Source organism: Chiroxiphia lanceolata, chromosome 7 (assembly GCF_009829145.1).
Source record: "Chiroxiphia lanceolata isolate bChiLan1 chromosome 7, bChiLan1.pri, whole genome shotgun sequence".
NCBI classification, from domain to species: Eukaryota; Metazoa; Chordata; class Aves; order Passeriformes; family Pipridae; genus Chiroxiphia; species Chiroxiphia lanceolata.
Genome location: NC_045643.1, coordinates 22,816,731 through 22,831,909, shown reverse-complemented (window position 1 = coordinate 22,831,909; position 15,179 = coordinate 22,816,731). Strand labels below are relative to the sequence as shown.

At 41.8% G+C, this 15,179-nt stretch overlaps 1 protein-coding gene across 4 annotated transcripts in view; it reads right to left on the bottom strand.

The window, feature by feature from the left end:
- The window catches only part of RBMS1 (RNA binding motif single stranded interacting protein 1), a 145,418-nt gene that overhangs the window by 81,326 nt on the left and 48,913 nt on the right, over nucleotides 1–15,179 (bottom strand). The window contains exon 1 of one of the 4 annotated variants that reach the window (XM_032693146.1): nucleotides 11,068–11,202. The exons of 2 other annotated variants lie outside the window; for them this stretch is intronic. In XM_032693146.1, the coding sequence (XP_032549037.1) occupies nucleotides 11,068–11,130 (63 nt within the window). In that variant the 5' untranslated portion in view covers nucleotides 11,131–11,202. Of the gene's footprint in view, nucleotides 1–10,515; nucleotides 10,635–11,067; nucleotides 11,203–15,179 lie in introns of those variants that run through there. One more of the 4 variants, XM_032693147.1, reaches the window with a different exon arrangement.

The following is a 15,179-nucleotide window of genomic DNA, read 5'->3' as shown; positions in this document are numbered from 1 at the left end:
AAGAATATCATTCAGATGTCTGAATCTCAAGCTACACGACTTATTCTAAAATTAAAATGTTGGAGACTTCAGAGTGCATGATAATGAATGATTCCTTTTACATCCAAAAACTTAGTTCTGAAGTTCAGCTACAAAGATTTAGCAGCTGCATGCTGAGCAATTACAGGATGCCATTCCTTGATGCATCCAAATAGCTGCTGGGGTAAATGTCTGACTCCACAATGAATCACTGTCAATTCTGAAATGAAAAAATACAAGAATTAAGTAACACCTAGGAAAGCTTCCAGATGTACTGCTAATACAACATTTTAAATATATTAGAAATTAACTGCCAAGAAGAACTGGCCCTGGCAGCACAGATAACAGTTTAACTCAGGCATATAAGTGGTTATAGCTAAAATCAGAGGTGACACAAGTAGTGCTTACAGCTACAGTCACCAATGTATTTAGGAGCCCGTGTGGTCAGCACAGCTGGCACATACAACTGCAGCACCTGTGTGAGACAGCCTCCACCTCTGGACAGCCAAGTCACTTTAACCACGTCTGGTGCTATGTATGGCTAGAGATGACAAACACTGTGTCAAACACTAGCCAGGAATAAACCAGTTCATTTGGGCACAGAGCTCAGCTCATCCACAACTTTATTAGTTATGTTCTTGTTCTTAGTACAAGAATTCAGCTGAGAAATCATACCTCTGAACACATCAGAAAGTTATAGATAAAGAAAAATACTTTTAATAAGTACACTTGGAATTGATAATTAACTTTAAAACACTGAAGTGAAAGAGAATCTGCCCAGATAATTACTAACATTTTAAGATGAATTAATCACTTTGCCTCTTCTTACTGCACAAACACAGTGCTAAGCAACTGCTTTCACGTTTGTCCTATACAGTGGACAATTTCAAGAAAATACATTTTTAATAAGAATATTCATCTGCACTTTTCTTAGAAGAAATTCTACCTTTGAAGCTTATCAATCTGTCCAACAGTTGGATGTTTAACACTAATAATCTTATAAACCATCGTTAGTTTGCTACAACAGCCACAATATAATGAAGTTGAAAGACCATGTATTGCATTTCCTTAAAACAAAAAATAAACCAAATATTTAAATTTTGAAGTTATGCAATTTCAAAGTTAAAATGGGACAACAGAATACTAGAATAAGACTTCCCAGTGGAACAACAAAAAAAAAAAAAGGAAAACCCCCAAACCCTAAGGAAGTTAATTTCATAGGAAAGATAAGGCCATAAAACCACTAAGGCTATCTTGATTAAAATTCTGCAAATTCTAAGCCATTGAACTTCAGGGAGTTATTCCTGTTTTCAGTAATATTTTCATGGTTGACTCTGCCTTTTTGCACAACAAACATCTGCTTAGAAATAAGCTTAACTAATGCTAACAGGAAAACAACATCTACTCCTTTCTAAAACTAGAGTTCTAGATAGTTTTACCAGTCCAGTTTCTTGCCAAAATGAACTCTACCATTGTTGATAATCTGGAAATATCAATAATAGTATTCACATGAACATTCCCACAGATTGCAAAGAAACTACTTATACAGTAAGTGACAGGCAGAATTTGAACATGGAGTTTATCATTCTGAATAATTTGCTCTATCCTGAGCTTCAGAGGACAGACTTAAACACATACATCTATATATGTATGTGCACATGTGTGTATATTTTTTTTCCAAGATATTTAGTTCTAATTGATGTAGTATCTGAACCATTTGCAGATGTTAGTACATTTCTGTACAAAATCTATGAGAGGTAGGAAACTACTATTAACAAGTACTTTTGACAAGAGTCAAACATTAACAGTTTACCTCAGATTATCCAAAATATCGGTGACAGGACAATTTGAATTTCAGGTCACCATCTTAATCCCTATGAATAAACTTTATAGGTGTGGCTGACCTGGAATTTTTATTATCACCCAGGACAATGACTCAACATAGAACTTATTTCAGGGAACGAAGAAGGTGAAGATGGATTCACTCATTTTGAAAGACAGTTGACTGAGAAATGTCACACCAAAATAAGGTCTTTTGATAGAAACATAAAACACACAGATGGGCTAGATGTTTCTTTCCATCATCTTATATATTGGAATACAAAACCATGTATAAATAATAGTAAACCAACAATAATTAAGTCGCAACAGAAACATTAAACCAGAAAGTACGAAATGGTCAGGACCTTCAGAGCAGGGAATTCCCAACAACTTATCAGAATACATAAAGAATGGTTACATGAAAAGCCAGAGTGCCTTTTCTAATGGCTAAGCCAGTCTTTAGCCCTTAGTGACTTCCGAGACCACGACACTCCTCACCTGACAGTTCTATGTTTGCTGGCAATCTGACAAAGTCTGGTTCCAAAGTTAACATGATTTTGTCACTACAGCAATTAAAATATTGACATAATGCTGAAACAATGACTTCCTTAACTATTTCCATCTTGCATTAGCCTCAAAAGGATTGCAGAATATTGTAACGGGGAATGGAGGCAGCTCTTAGGGCACTTCAAACAACCAAAAAGCCCCTGCATTCTTCTACCGGTGTTGCAGTGTGCAACACCAAGTTTAACTAGCACCTTTAACCAACTGAAATCCTATACAGTGAATTACATCTTGGTATTCTTCACCATTAAAGTTACTGAAGCCTTCAAACATACTCTATAGCTCCTCAGTACTATAGGATACTTCTGGTTTTCTCATTTCAAAAATTGTCCCTAATTCTGGAATATTTACCCATATACGTGTGTATTGGAAGCATTATTATTCATATTTTTGTTTAAGTTAAACACTGTAGAAATATTTTTTCTAAAACCCAGTTTTGATAAGTCTTTCTCACAAGTAGCATTCAGAGATATGGAATGCTGAACAAAAGCCAAAAAATGTCCCTGTTTCAAAGGTTAGTAGCCTAACTCAAATGTTTTTTCCAAATTACACAGAGTACTTTCAAATAAGCACAAGTACTATCATAATTAGGATCAGGCAAGCCAAATAGATTGGGTGGAATAATATTAAAGCAATTTAAATACTATTTGATTCTGTTGAATATAAGTTTAAGCCCAACCTAAGGATACCAACTATTCAACTTGGGTTTCTCATGGGGGAAATTCAGAAGTCTTCTGGTTCTCTGTCTCAATAAGCACTTATTTATGTCAGCAGCCTCACCCCATGCAGTGGCACCACTGGGTATGTAAATATGCACTGGCATAAGCAAGAGTCTTAAAAGTCAGACCCATATTTTCAGAACTCTTCTTGAACTCTGGAAGACAGACCACTAAACACTTCAAAGGATCTTGTCCTGCTGGTGGTTGCTTTCATACTGGACAGAAATCAGTGGAACTGTGTGCCCGGCTCTGCAAAAGCCCAGGTTTATCCAGTGTGGGTGCTGCTTTCCCGGGGCTGGCAGGAGGCACGTTCCTGGCCATGTCATGTGTTCATAGATGTGTGGCACACCCACTCTGTCTGTCCGCTCCCACAGCACAGCTGCAGTGGGCCAAGTTAACACAAAGTTGTACTGTATGTTATTTCTACATTACATACTTCAAAGAGTTTCATGTTGCAATAGGTTATTTAAAACCTTAGTTAAATGATTAGCTAAGCTAAGCCAGAACAACACACACATGCCTGTAGCAATACAAACAGTTCCAAATGGGTCACCATGGCCATGCTCAAAGGTGGGCACAGAGGCAACACACAGCTGCCAGTCACCTGCAGAGGCTGGAGTGATAGGGTCTCCTCCAATCCCATAGTAGCCCACCAAAAAATGTATTGCACCTCTGTTTAAAGCATTATTAGCAAATTATACATACAGGTAGAAAAGAAAGAAAAACACCACAAGACTTGAAATTCATTCATTATTTCATAGCATGAAATCTCCTCTGCAACACACCAACCACCTCTTTAGTGCTTAGCTGAAGAGAACTCCAAAGCCTGGGCAGGCAGCATTGTACGTGGCAATGCCCGAGAGACATCATTACTTCCAAAGCAAGGTAAAAACAACCTATGGTCTGGTGAAAGAACACTGAGTGAAAGAGGCATCACCTACTTAAAAAAATAAAACGAAACCTCTACCCCTTATCTTAGTGGGTTGAGTACGAAAGGAAATACAGAGTCTTAAATCAGAGTCTCTTCTCTGAATACAACTCGAGGCAAGAGCATTGGACAATAACCAGAGTCCCCCTGGGAAGACTGGAGGTCACGCACCACAGGGCTGCACACAAGGTAAAGGAAAACTTCAGGTCTTGTACCACTATTTTGTTTGGGTTTTTTCCATTCCTTGGTTTTAAGAATTACATATTCTTGTTTGTACATTTGTAAACAAGGATCTGCATTTGATTTTACCCTTACCTGCCTGGTGTTTTGAGTGATTTCAGATTGTTGCAGTGGCACAACCTGATAAAGTTTCTGTGGGTCAGGTAAATCTTAAAATAGGATTGTGAATCACCTCAAAGGAGTCAAACGTCTATGAACACTGCTTCAGATTGTCAAAGATAACTGGATACTTCTCCATTAAGTTGCAGCAGCCTTCCTGGGAGCTGGTAACATCACAGGCATGAAAAGTGGACTGCAGTGACTAACAATGCTGAAAAAACCTCCCCGTAGCTCATCCAAACTCACCCCTGTACCCTGAGATTTCACTCGAGCACACTAAAAATGGAAGTGCCACACACATACCTCGAATATCCCAAAGGATTGAATTCTAACATTGTTATGCTGTAGTACCCAAATGACAGAAAATATGAGCTGCAGTTAACCTAAGGAGTCATGTTTCCACTTTCTTGAAGCAAAGCACCATATGGTAGAGGAGAGTCAGATATAAACGAACAGAAAACAATAGATGGTAAGGAAAGAAATAAATTCCCTTCTCATCTAAGCAGAGAAGCAGAAAAAACCAAACCAGAATAGGGTGTGAAAGTGCCACTGTCAAAAAAATCAATGATGAAATAAAAAGTTACATATATTTAGCTGCTGTAAAGAAGTACAGAATTTCACAAGCAGGTAAGGCTTAAGCTAGGCTAAGTTTGATATTCACTTTGCCCTGGTGTTTCTGCTGTTCTTCAACCAAGGAAAATGAAGCCCAAATGAGGCTCCCCAGAACAACATGCTATTTGTTTCCACTGGACCTCACAAAGTTATATCAACTGAATAAGCAAATTCTAAACACCTCCTCTCTATTTGTCACATTATTTTTCTAGAGTAGAATACTTTAAAAAAATAAGACACACATTAGTGATTTCCTAAACAATTATAGGTAAGCGAACAACACAGCTTTTATGAGGACAAAAAGGTATTATTATATATTATACTATTATATATTTGTACATATCTGTAATAATCAGCTTTTATTTTGCAACCGACCGTGAAGCTGATATATCTTTATACTATATCACAAATTCCAAAAAAGACATTTTTGAAGCATTGCAACTGTATTTCTGTTTTGAGGAGCTTATAAAACTTCAAAATATTTGCCAGGTATTTTTTAAGCCAGTGCATCTAAGTGTACAGCTTAAGTCTTCAAATTGGTATAAAGTTGTATTGTTAAATATCAATTTACACAAACAGTAATAAAAGTTACTAAATTTAAACTGCCATAAATAAACTAACTCAAAAGACATGAACCTAGTTCATCTTGAATCTGTTTAAAGCAATCCCTCACCAGCATTCAATTACTTCAACTGCAGTTTAAAACTACTTTGTGTCAATACACAGCTGCAGCTACACTGCCTTAACTGCAGTCTCTTGAGGAAAACAGAGCTAAAGCTGTGCTAATCACAGTAACCAGCCCTTATAGCACATTTTTTTTATTGTGTGTACTTTTCCAAGTTGCTGGGTTAGCAGGCTTGTGCTTATCTAATCCATGGTTCCCCCCTCCACGTTTCTCCTCTAACTCATCCCTTCCCTTTCCTGTTGCATCAGGAAGCTGCAAATACAGTGACTTCTGCAGGGTTGTTATAATTAACCACAGTACACCGCAATTCTGAAACATACGCAAAATAACTCACAATTACTTCAACGAGGTTTGAGACCTTTTAAATGTGCTTCTGTTGGCTTTAGAAAATTTCTGACCAACATACTTCATCCAGGATCAAAACATCTCCATGCGCTCTTCGTTAGTACTACAGATTTATAAGCCTTCATGCTGTCCAGCAAGGAAGATGTTTTTAAAACAGTTGGATGTTGAATAAGAGAAAAGCATTCATAAGAAGCTGGAAACAGATCCATGAGGGAAAGCCAGTAAAAAAGGTTCCTATTCTCCACTGACTTCTTTTGTTACTCACCATCTCGTGCAACAAGCAAAGGTCAATTTTAATTACGACTTTAAAAAAAAGGGGGGGGGGAGCAGACCAAAACAGTTATAATGTCAAATGATCATTATTTTTATTTACTTGGTTGCAGCACTGTGCGGATGTTTTAGGAGCCATCTCAAGCTCTCAGGAAAGGATTTCCCCCCTCCCTTCCTTCCTTCCCCTCTCCTCCCTGCCAGCAGTCCTAGTTTAAAGGATCTAACCCTTCAGAAATGTGTTAACTCAAGCAATTTTTTTTAACAGTTGGAAGTTTCAGGGGAAAAAAATGAACCCAAAACAAAACAGCAGATGTTCAAGACACAGACTTCTATCTTCCCTTCCATATGAATTTTAATGGCAAAGACACATACTTTGAACAATAACACTTACAAAGTGATAAAAATATATTGTTCACCCTGTTAGAAATACTAAACAAAAACTTCAAAATGCTAGAGATAAGACAATCATATCACTTTTCATAATCTATAACATCATGTTTGACAAGATAAGGTGCTTCCTTTTATTTCTTTCATTCACATTTTGTTATAAGTATAGAAACCCACTGACTGAGTAGTTTTGCTCCCTTGAGAATAAAGCAGAACTTCACAAACAATCTTATAGATGCACTTAAAAAATTAAAATAGCCGGTACCTTATATAGGAGTTTAGTCTTGTGAAACCCAGATAGACCTTTTAACATTGTATACAATGTAAAGGCAAATAAAGTCTGTCACAGCAAGCCAATGATACAAAATTACAATAGTTCTGAAACAAAGAAACAAAAATACACTAATCCCATTTATTTGTGTAACCAAAGATACCGGTTCAACCTTAGGCTTCTCAGCTCTCCCTCCTACCCCCAGCACCATCCATACACACAGGAGGTGTCACATCAAATCGTCCTGGGCAAACTGCTCCATGGAGCTGCATGTTTTGATTTATGACCATGCCCAGCTCTTGTAAGTTTAATGAGGCTCTTCCCACACACACAGATACCACAGACAGCGTCAATGGAGAAATAATAAAGTAGAATTACAGGTGTAGCTTCTTGATAGGTTAAAACTATAGATAGAGTGAAAGGCTAATCTACATTTTTAGCCTGAGACTGGTAAAAGTTTTCTTCATTTAACCATCATTAGAAACCACCTTAACCTTCAACTTTTAATAAAACCCAACCTGCGACATGACACCTGATGTTAACAGAGCTGCACGAAAAGACTGATCAAAACCTTTGTCTGTCTCTCCTTATACAGGCCAAACATCAAATCAGTGTTAAATTCCTCACGTTAATCTTCTGGAAAGCAGCAAACTATGTAAATCTCCTTATCCTGGTGAGATAAACATTACGGTCATCAAAATGTAACAAGAACCACTGTTACTGGGCAAAGCTGTTAAAAGGCACAGACACTGGGCTGAGCACCCAGGCTGTGGTGGCAGGACCCCATACTTGCCTCCATCCCAGGCCTCCAGAGCTGCTTCTGGCTTCCTCTCCAAGAAACCTGAGAGCAGAGAAACTTTTCTGCACTAAGCGATTTAAAAGCCCTAATCAAATAGCTGCAGTAGCTCTGTAGATTCAAGGAGCAGATGGCAGGAGAAAGCCTAATTTTCCATTTATGATAATTTTACAGAGTACAGAAATATTTACTCCAGAGGAGCGCTTCCTGATTTACATGAGAATAATAAAAGAGGGAGGAGGGACAGAGAATCATCTTCTCCTCAACAAACCAAGAGCTAAAAAAGCCTGTATTAAGTAGGATATTGTATGTCATTTTGTTTCCTTCACATTACGGATGCAGACGTGCATTCTTTGCATAGCTCAAGTAACCTTGTTAGTAAAAATATTACCTTACACCCACCTTTTTCAGACAGGATGTATAGCCATGAGTGTTGTGATAGGTTATTACTGCAGATACTGTGTGGCTTTCATTTTTTAACTAGGCCTGCATCTGCATTTCAAGTCAATTCTCAGATGAGCTGACACTCATTTAAGCAGTGTCTAACTTTTAAGCCTGGTAGGAATATTTTTAACATGCCTGTCTGCCTGTAACACAGGAAATCCTTTTGAAAACACAACTTCAGAGACCATATTTTAGTACTCTTACGAGTACTCTAAAAGAGGGAAGATGACTAGGCACTATCCAATCAAATCTGACCTGAAATTGAGAATGTCAACTGGCTCCTACATGCCTGAGTTACAACAGTGTAGACATAGCAGGTAACAAGCGTAATACTATAAGCACAGATTTGTTTATAAAACAAAACATACTTATTTGGGAAAATAAAAAAAGTATGGGTAAAGCTCTGGACCTACTGTAGCTATATGGTATTTTGTCAATATTTTAAATTAAGGTAGAAATCCACATTACATTACATTGCCTTAAAAATAAATCAAGATAGTGTCACCTTGCATTTTATCAATTAATCACTCATCTTTTCACCAGAATCTTCTATAGACTCTTAAAAATTAAACAGAACAGTGCTAAATATGAAGTGTTCTTATATTATTCTGATATCATATACATATATTACAATACCAATAGAGACATACAAGCAACTCGAAAGACTTTAAATTCATTTTTAAGTTAAAATTGCTTCGGCTTCATATACTGCATGCTGTTAGCATAAGAAATCCAGTTGACAACTTTTCCTACACTAACAGTACCTAGTGTCTCAGGCTAAAGCACAACTACAATGCAATTGTCTCGATATGGGTTACACAGAGAATGCAGACACTTAATTTGAACTTTTCTAACTATCAAGAGTTGAAAAATTTGGCTTGCAACACTCTTCAGCACTGTTTGACATCAGCTCACCCCTGCAGGTGAAGTCTGAGTGAAAGGGAGATCAGAAAGCCAATCTTTAAATGACATTAGTCTACATGAATGAAGTTAATAGGAGTTTTCCATGTACTTAGCTGGAGAAAGGCACAGACCCTGGCTCCTTATGTAGGAAGTGTTTGAGCAGAGAATAGCTACACACTAACAAAAGAAACCTTTGGTACCCAGGGTCTTAAGCCCACATAATACCCCTGCATTCATTTCTTTCTCTGCCTATTGGGAAAAAAGGCTCTGTTTGTTTTCCTGATTCAGTCGGCCCTTTTAGCTCTTTGAATCTAAGGAGTGCACTGTGAAAAGAAGAGCATCTTATCAGCCTGCTCCAGACCAGCAGGCAAACTCACATCCGCACACAAAACACTGCCCTGCCAGCACGAGGCCTGGTCCCACTGCCCTCCACTCCTGCCAACATCCTGCCCAGTGCCCAACACACTACACAGCCACTTAAGGGGCCTCCATCGATTAATGGTCCTTGCAGGGAGAGCACAAAATAGCATCTGAAAAATTAGCTTCATTTATAAAGTTTGCAGGAGCACCAGACAAGTTCATCAGTATGGGCGTATCTAGGACATTTATTAACAACAAACCAAAACCAGCACACACAATAATCATGTTTTGTTATGTATGGACTTGAACACTTCGAGTACAAGATACAAAGATAACTCCACGCACTGCTGGTCAGCATCTGCAGAGCACTGCTGAGATAACACACCAGTGATTCTTATTGAAAAGCTATTTCTGTAAAATAACAAGGAGTAGGAAGGAAACGACAATTTTTGTTTAAGCTTCAAGAAAATATGAGAGTCTAACTTTCACTGCCACACAGATCATGTGCCGTCCCAACAACACACCAAGAATTCAAAATTTCCAAGCCCATTTCCTCATTATTTATATGAAACCCTTCACCGTGCGCAGCAGTGATATCTGATTTGCTATTTCTGCCCTTAATGTATCCCAACCCCGAACAAAATTGGGCAAACTTCCCCAGTATTGCTGACTGAATCTGTCAAATTACTTGTTTTAACTACTAAGAGCAGAAGACACGGAAGGATTTTTCCTCACCTGGAAAGAAGCCTGCCATAGTATTTTTGGCATGCTTTGTCAAGCTGGGAGCTTGTCAGTGACCTCTACTCCATTTACCCTCTGGCACACACACACAGCACCGCTTTCCCACTAACTTAAAAAGTAAGACTCTTCTTATCAAAGAGTCAATGAAAAAATAACACGCTAAGCAGAAAATAATGTAACATTAATACCAACACTGTGTGTATGTGTGTCTGTGTAAAAAGCGCAGCCAAAGACAAACGGCCCAGCAAGGTTGTAACCCAACTATTTCAAATATTTTATTTCCAGCGACTAAACAAACAAACAAAGAAATACCTCTTTCAGTACTGCTCCATAGATGCGAGTGCTCCGAGCTTTATCAGAGCGATCCCTCTGCCCATAAAATGTCACAGGGTCCCCGGGTGCCCTACCCGGGGGGAGCAGAGGCGCGCCCGAGTAGCGGCGTCGGTGGTTTTCTGGAGGGTTGTTTGAAAGAAAGAACGCGCCCAGACCCCTTCACTCATTTCACGCCGAGCGAAAAACAACCAGCCTAAAGTTTCGCTGTTGCGACACCGGGTCCTTTCTAACCTGTTGCCGAGCCCAGCGGGGCCGCGGCCGCCCCGCACCGCCCCGCACGCCCCGCGCCGCCCGCTAAGGTGACCCGGCCGGGCACTCGGCAAGGTCACGGCGCGGCTTGTGAGAGGGGGTGAAAAAAAATATATAAGAAGGAGAAAAGAGTTGCTTTTTGTAAATCGAGAAGCGAAAAGGCTGAGAGCTGCAACTCACGCCAGTCGCCACCCCTCTTCCCACTCCTCCCCCAGCACCTCGGGGCTGCTGGGGGAACGCGGAGGTGGGGGAGCTACAAACCCAGACACACGCCTCCCTTACCTGCTTCCGATACGGAGTCCGGCTGCCGCCCGCCGCACTGCTGTTGCTGCTGGGGAAGATCATCGCCCCGCCTGATCCCCCGCTCCCCCTCGGGATGGGGAGCAACTTTGGCGGCCGCCGGGCTGCGGCGCGGCGGGGCTGCAGGGCGCTCTCCGCCTCCGTGCCTTCTCCGCCGGCTGCGGCTCCTCGCTCCCCGCGCTCGGCCCGCGCCCCGCCCGGCCCCGCTCCGCGCCGACCCTACCCCCCGGCAGCCGCCCCGCCTGCCATCCACGGGCCCCGCTGACCGCCGCCGGCTGCCCCAGCCCAGCCCAGCCCAGCCCAGCCCGGCCCAGCCCAGCCCGGCCCGGCCCGGCCCAGCCCCGCCGGCCCCACCTCCCGCCGGCCTCAACCACCGCCCCGAACGCGGGAGGGAGCGCGCGGGCGCCCGCCGGGGCCGCCGTGGGTGCGCGCAGTGGGCGCGGTGCCCGCGCCCCGCCCCGTCCTCCGCGGTGCGGGGGTACGCGGAGCGGGGCGCGGCGCCAGGGGAGGCGCGGAGCGAGGCGGAGGGCGCGCCCCCCTCCCCAACCCCCCCCGTGCCGCGCAATGGTCGCGCCTGAGCGGAGCGCGGGGGGGCGGCGGGCCCGCGTGCCGCGCATTCCGCCGCGGGGCGCGCCCGGCGGGGTCCCGACCCCCGAGGTGCCGCGGGACGCCCCGCAGAGCCCCGGCTGGTGCGGGGAGAGCCGGGTGTTGTGTACCCCCCGAACCGCGGGGCTGACGGCTCCGAGGGCGATAAACACTGCAGGCTTTAACTCTCAAGTTTTTCTTGACTAGGGATGGGGAGGGGGAAGGAACATCCGGTCACAGCCCTCTCCAGTGCCTCAAGGCAGCATTTGGGAAGCAAGAGGAAATTCTTAGTTTCTTCTCAAAATTTGGGCCTAGGAAACGTTACAGTTCTTAGGCAGCGAGACTGGGACACAGAGAGAAGGAGTTTCCAACTTCACTCCCTAGTACTCTGCACTGTTTAGATTACTACATTTACACTGCCTAGTGATGTTGGTGATCTAATTTCTAAGAAAGTCCAGAGCTACAGCTCTGTCAGGCCACTGACTCTCTGATCATTGACACTGCAGAAGACCTTCTATCACGGACATGCATCATCAGGCACCTTTTGGTTTCTCTTCCTCTTTCTGATACTACTGTGGCCCCGATTGCACACACTGCAACATGACCAGGGGAAACAGCTGCGAAGAAACAGAAAATTGCCAGGTAGTTCATTACTGAAAGGCTGAACAACATCTGACAACACTAGTACTTACAAAAGCCACAATCTTCAGTTATTCACTTCCCTAGAAATAATCTCTAAGTATTTTGGTATCCTAATATATTGCCACCACAAATGAGAGCCCATCTGAGTACGGCTTACAGTAAGAAAGCATCACAACTTGGCAGAACTACATTCTGCCTAACTTTCCTTTTTTTCCCCACTTTCAAGTCCTAAAATGAATCTCATTCAGTTTGGCCTTGATTTGATAATACAAGTTTAAGGGTTGCTAGTACTGGATGAAAAGCACTGAAGGGACGTGGGGATCACTGGCACTTGAAAATGTTTGACGGAATAAGTTTGTACCAGCAGACTTTATGCCAGATCAGGTACCGTCTGTCTGTACTACCCTAACTTCATGCTGGGTCATGGAACATTTGCATTCCCACTGCTGGCATAAAGCTACCACACGGACTTAATGCTAAGATAAATTTACACTCCCTGGTCTGGTTAAGGCTTCATGCCTGCTTTACAACAACATCAGTTGGCATCATTGCTCAAAAAGCAACAGTTCAGCAACCGATTCTGGGTGAAACCTTTTTTTTTTCTCTGATCAGGTTAATTTTCTTCCACATCATTTCCTTTTCTGGTTCAGCATGTGGCTGTGCTGCTGCTTGTGCCAGTGTAATGGAGGAGGTAGCATGTAAGCAAAAATAGGCAGGGGCAAGAGGATGGATATGAGTGCTTGTTTTGGCAGCAATATCAGATTATATTTGCTTAATATGTTCATGTACCTGTAGTTTAATTTGACAGAAATGTAGCTGTATGCTCATGCCTTCCCAAGATGTAGCACACACAGTAGGCAATCTGTGCTCTGGTCTTATTACAGCCCCTTGGTCGCAGATGTCATAGTCAGACTCAGTGCTGAAGCACCGTCTTAAAGCAGTACAAACTGTAACGGTGACAGGCTACTTCCCCTGTTAAAATCTCTATTCCTAGACAAAAAATAAGAACAATATTGTTCTGGTTAGTGTTGCAGTCACCCCAAAGGGGAGACAAAGCTTACATCTGCTCCAGCTACGGGAGGGCTTTGTTAGCTGGAGATGCGTACAGTGACCACACCTTCCCCTCACGGGGAAAAGCTTTTCAAAACCCATCCATCATCCCTTGCTTCCTTCCCTCTCCTCTTCCTGCCCCATCCCCCAGGGAAGAGGCTGGAGGGATGTAAACACTATATACTCAATTGGGCCTATTCTCAGTCACTGTCATACCACAGAACGCTCTCAAGAATATTCCAAAGCAGCATCTGAAATGCTGCTGTCTTGCCCTCTCTGCTGTCACATGTCCCACGGCTTCCCATGAATTGGTCGTGGATTTCCTTCTCTTATATTCAGTATGTGGCACATTTCTCTTGGTTACCAGTACTTTCTTTCCTAACATATTAGGAAAACACACATCAACAAATATAATCATGTAAACATCTACTAGATCACAATCAAATGGTATCTGAATATTTATTTTTGTTAAAGAGGGAATCATTACAGAATTTTCTGTGAAGAAAACTTGATGTCCTTTCCTAAGTGTTAATATGCCTATCAACATTTTCTGTTCTTCTTAAAAGGCTTGAGTAATCTGTCTCCATTTTTGTCTCAAACAGGGAAATACCTGCTTTCCAATAGCTATGATGAAGCTATCAAGAATACAGAGTCAGACTCCTTACAGCAATGTGTCTGGAGAGAAGGGGACAGCAGACCTAAATTGAAACAAGAGCATTTCTGACTGGACATCAGGACAGACATTGCTCTGAGAGGCTGTACACTCTCTATCCTTGAACATTTTCAAGACCAGGCCGCACACAGATAGCCCTAAGCAACCCTACTTGATCTTTTTGCTGATGCTGCTTTGGGCTGGAGGTTGGACTAGAGAGTCCCTTCCGATCTGAACCTAAGCTCATACGAGAAAGCTGCTTTGTTCTTATTCCAGAATATAGGCAAAATGATTTCTGTGTACAACCCTGTATTTGACATTAAGGTGATAAAGCTCGAGATAATTGCCGGGACTTTTCAGTACTTGTGCAGTGATGTATCAGTTCAAGTACTGATAATTCCCCCACATATTTTCTGGGATGCAAAAAGCATGTCTTGTTTGCAAAGAACAGTCTCAGCCTTACTCACTTAGCAATCCCAAAACTGACACACCTATTTAAATCAATTTTCAAGGACTTTGTTATTACCTGTGTACAACAGGTGTGAACAGACTTGCAGGTAGCCAGGCATCTTGCTGTTTGCAATTATAAATGAGCAATTCATTTTGATCCTAAGGGAAAAAGGTGACCACGGGGTCTAAGAGTGTCTCTATAAATCATTCAGAGTTTCTTTAAATTACCTGGAGTTGCTTGTTCAGAAAAAAAAGGGAAACTTGTGAGCAGCTCTGTGTATTTTTGAACTACAATGTTGCAATTACATATTCTGTTTAGTTAGTTTCTTTCGGTTTTTTTAATGTACAGTTCAGAAATTTAGGTTTGCAGAGAGATTAGCTAAATACAGAAAGAAAGAATTTGTCTGAAAACCTGGAGACAACTGAAAGTACTCGAGAATCTTTCCAGTAATGTTTATCAATCTTAACAAATAGTAGACTGGCAAAATGAAGCATTATTTTAAAAACAGTTCTACACATTTTAAGCTGCTACTTTACCATTTCTGTTCTAAATCAAATTCATGGCTTCTCTTACTTATCTCAAAATTCAAACAAAGTAGCTATTTCCCCTTAGGGCATTCAGTGCCTCTGTAGGACAGATGGTCCCTCAGCACTGGATCTGCTTTAAAAGGGAAACTTACAGTTTATTTCAAAACCCTGTGAGTCCAGACTGAAT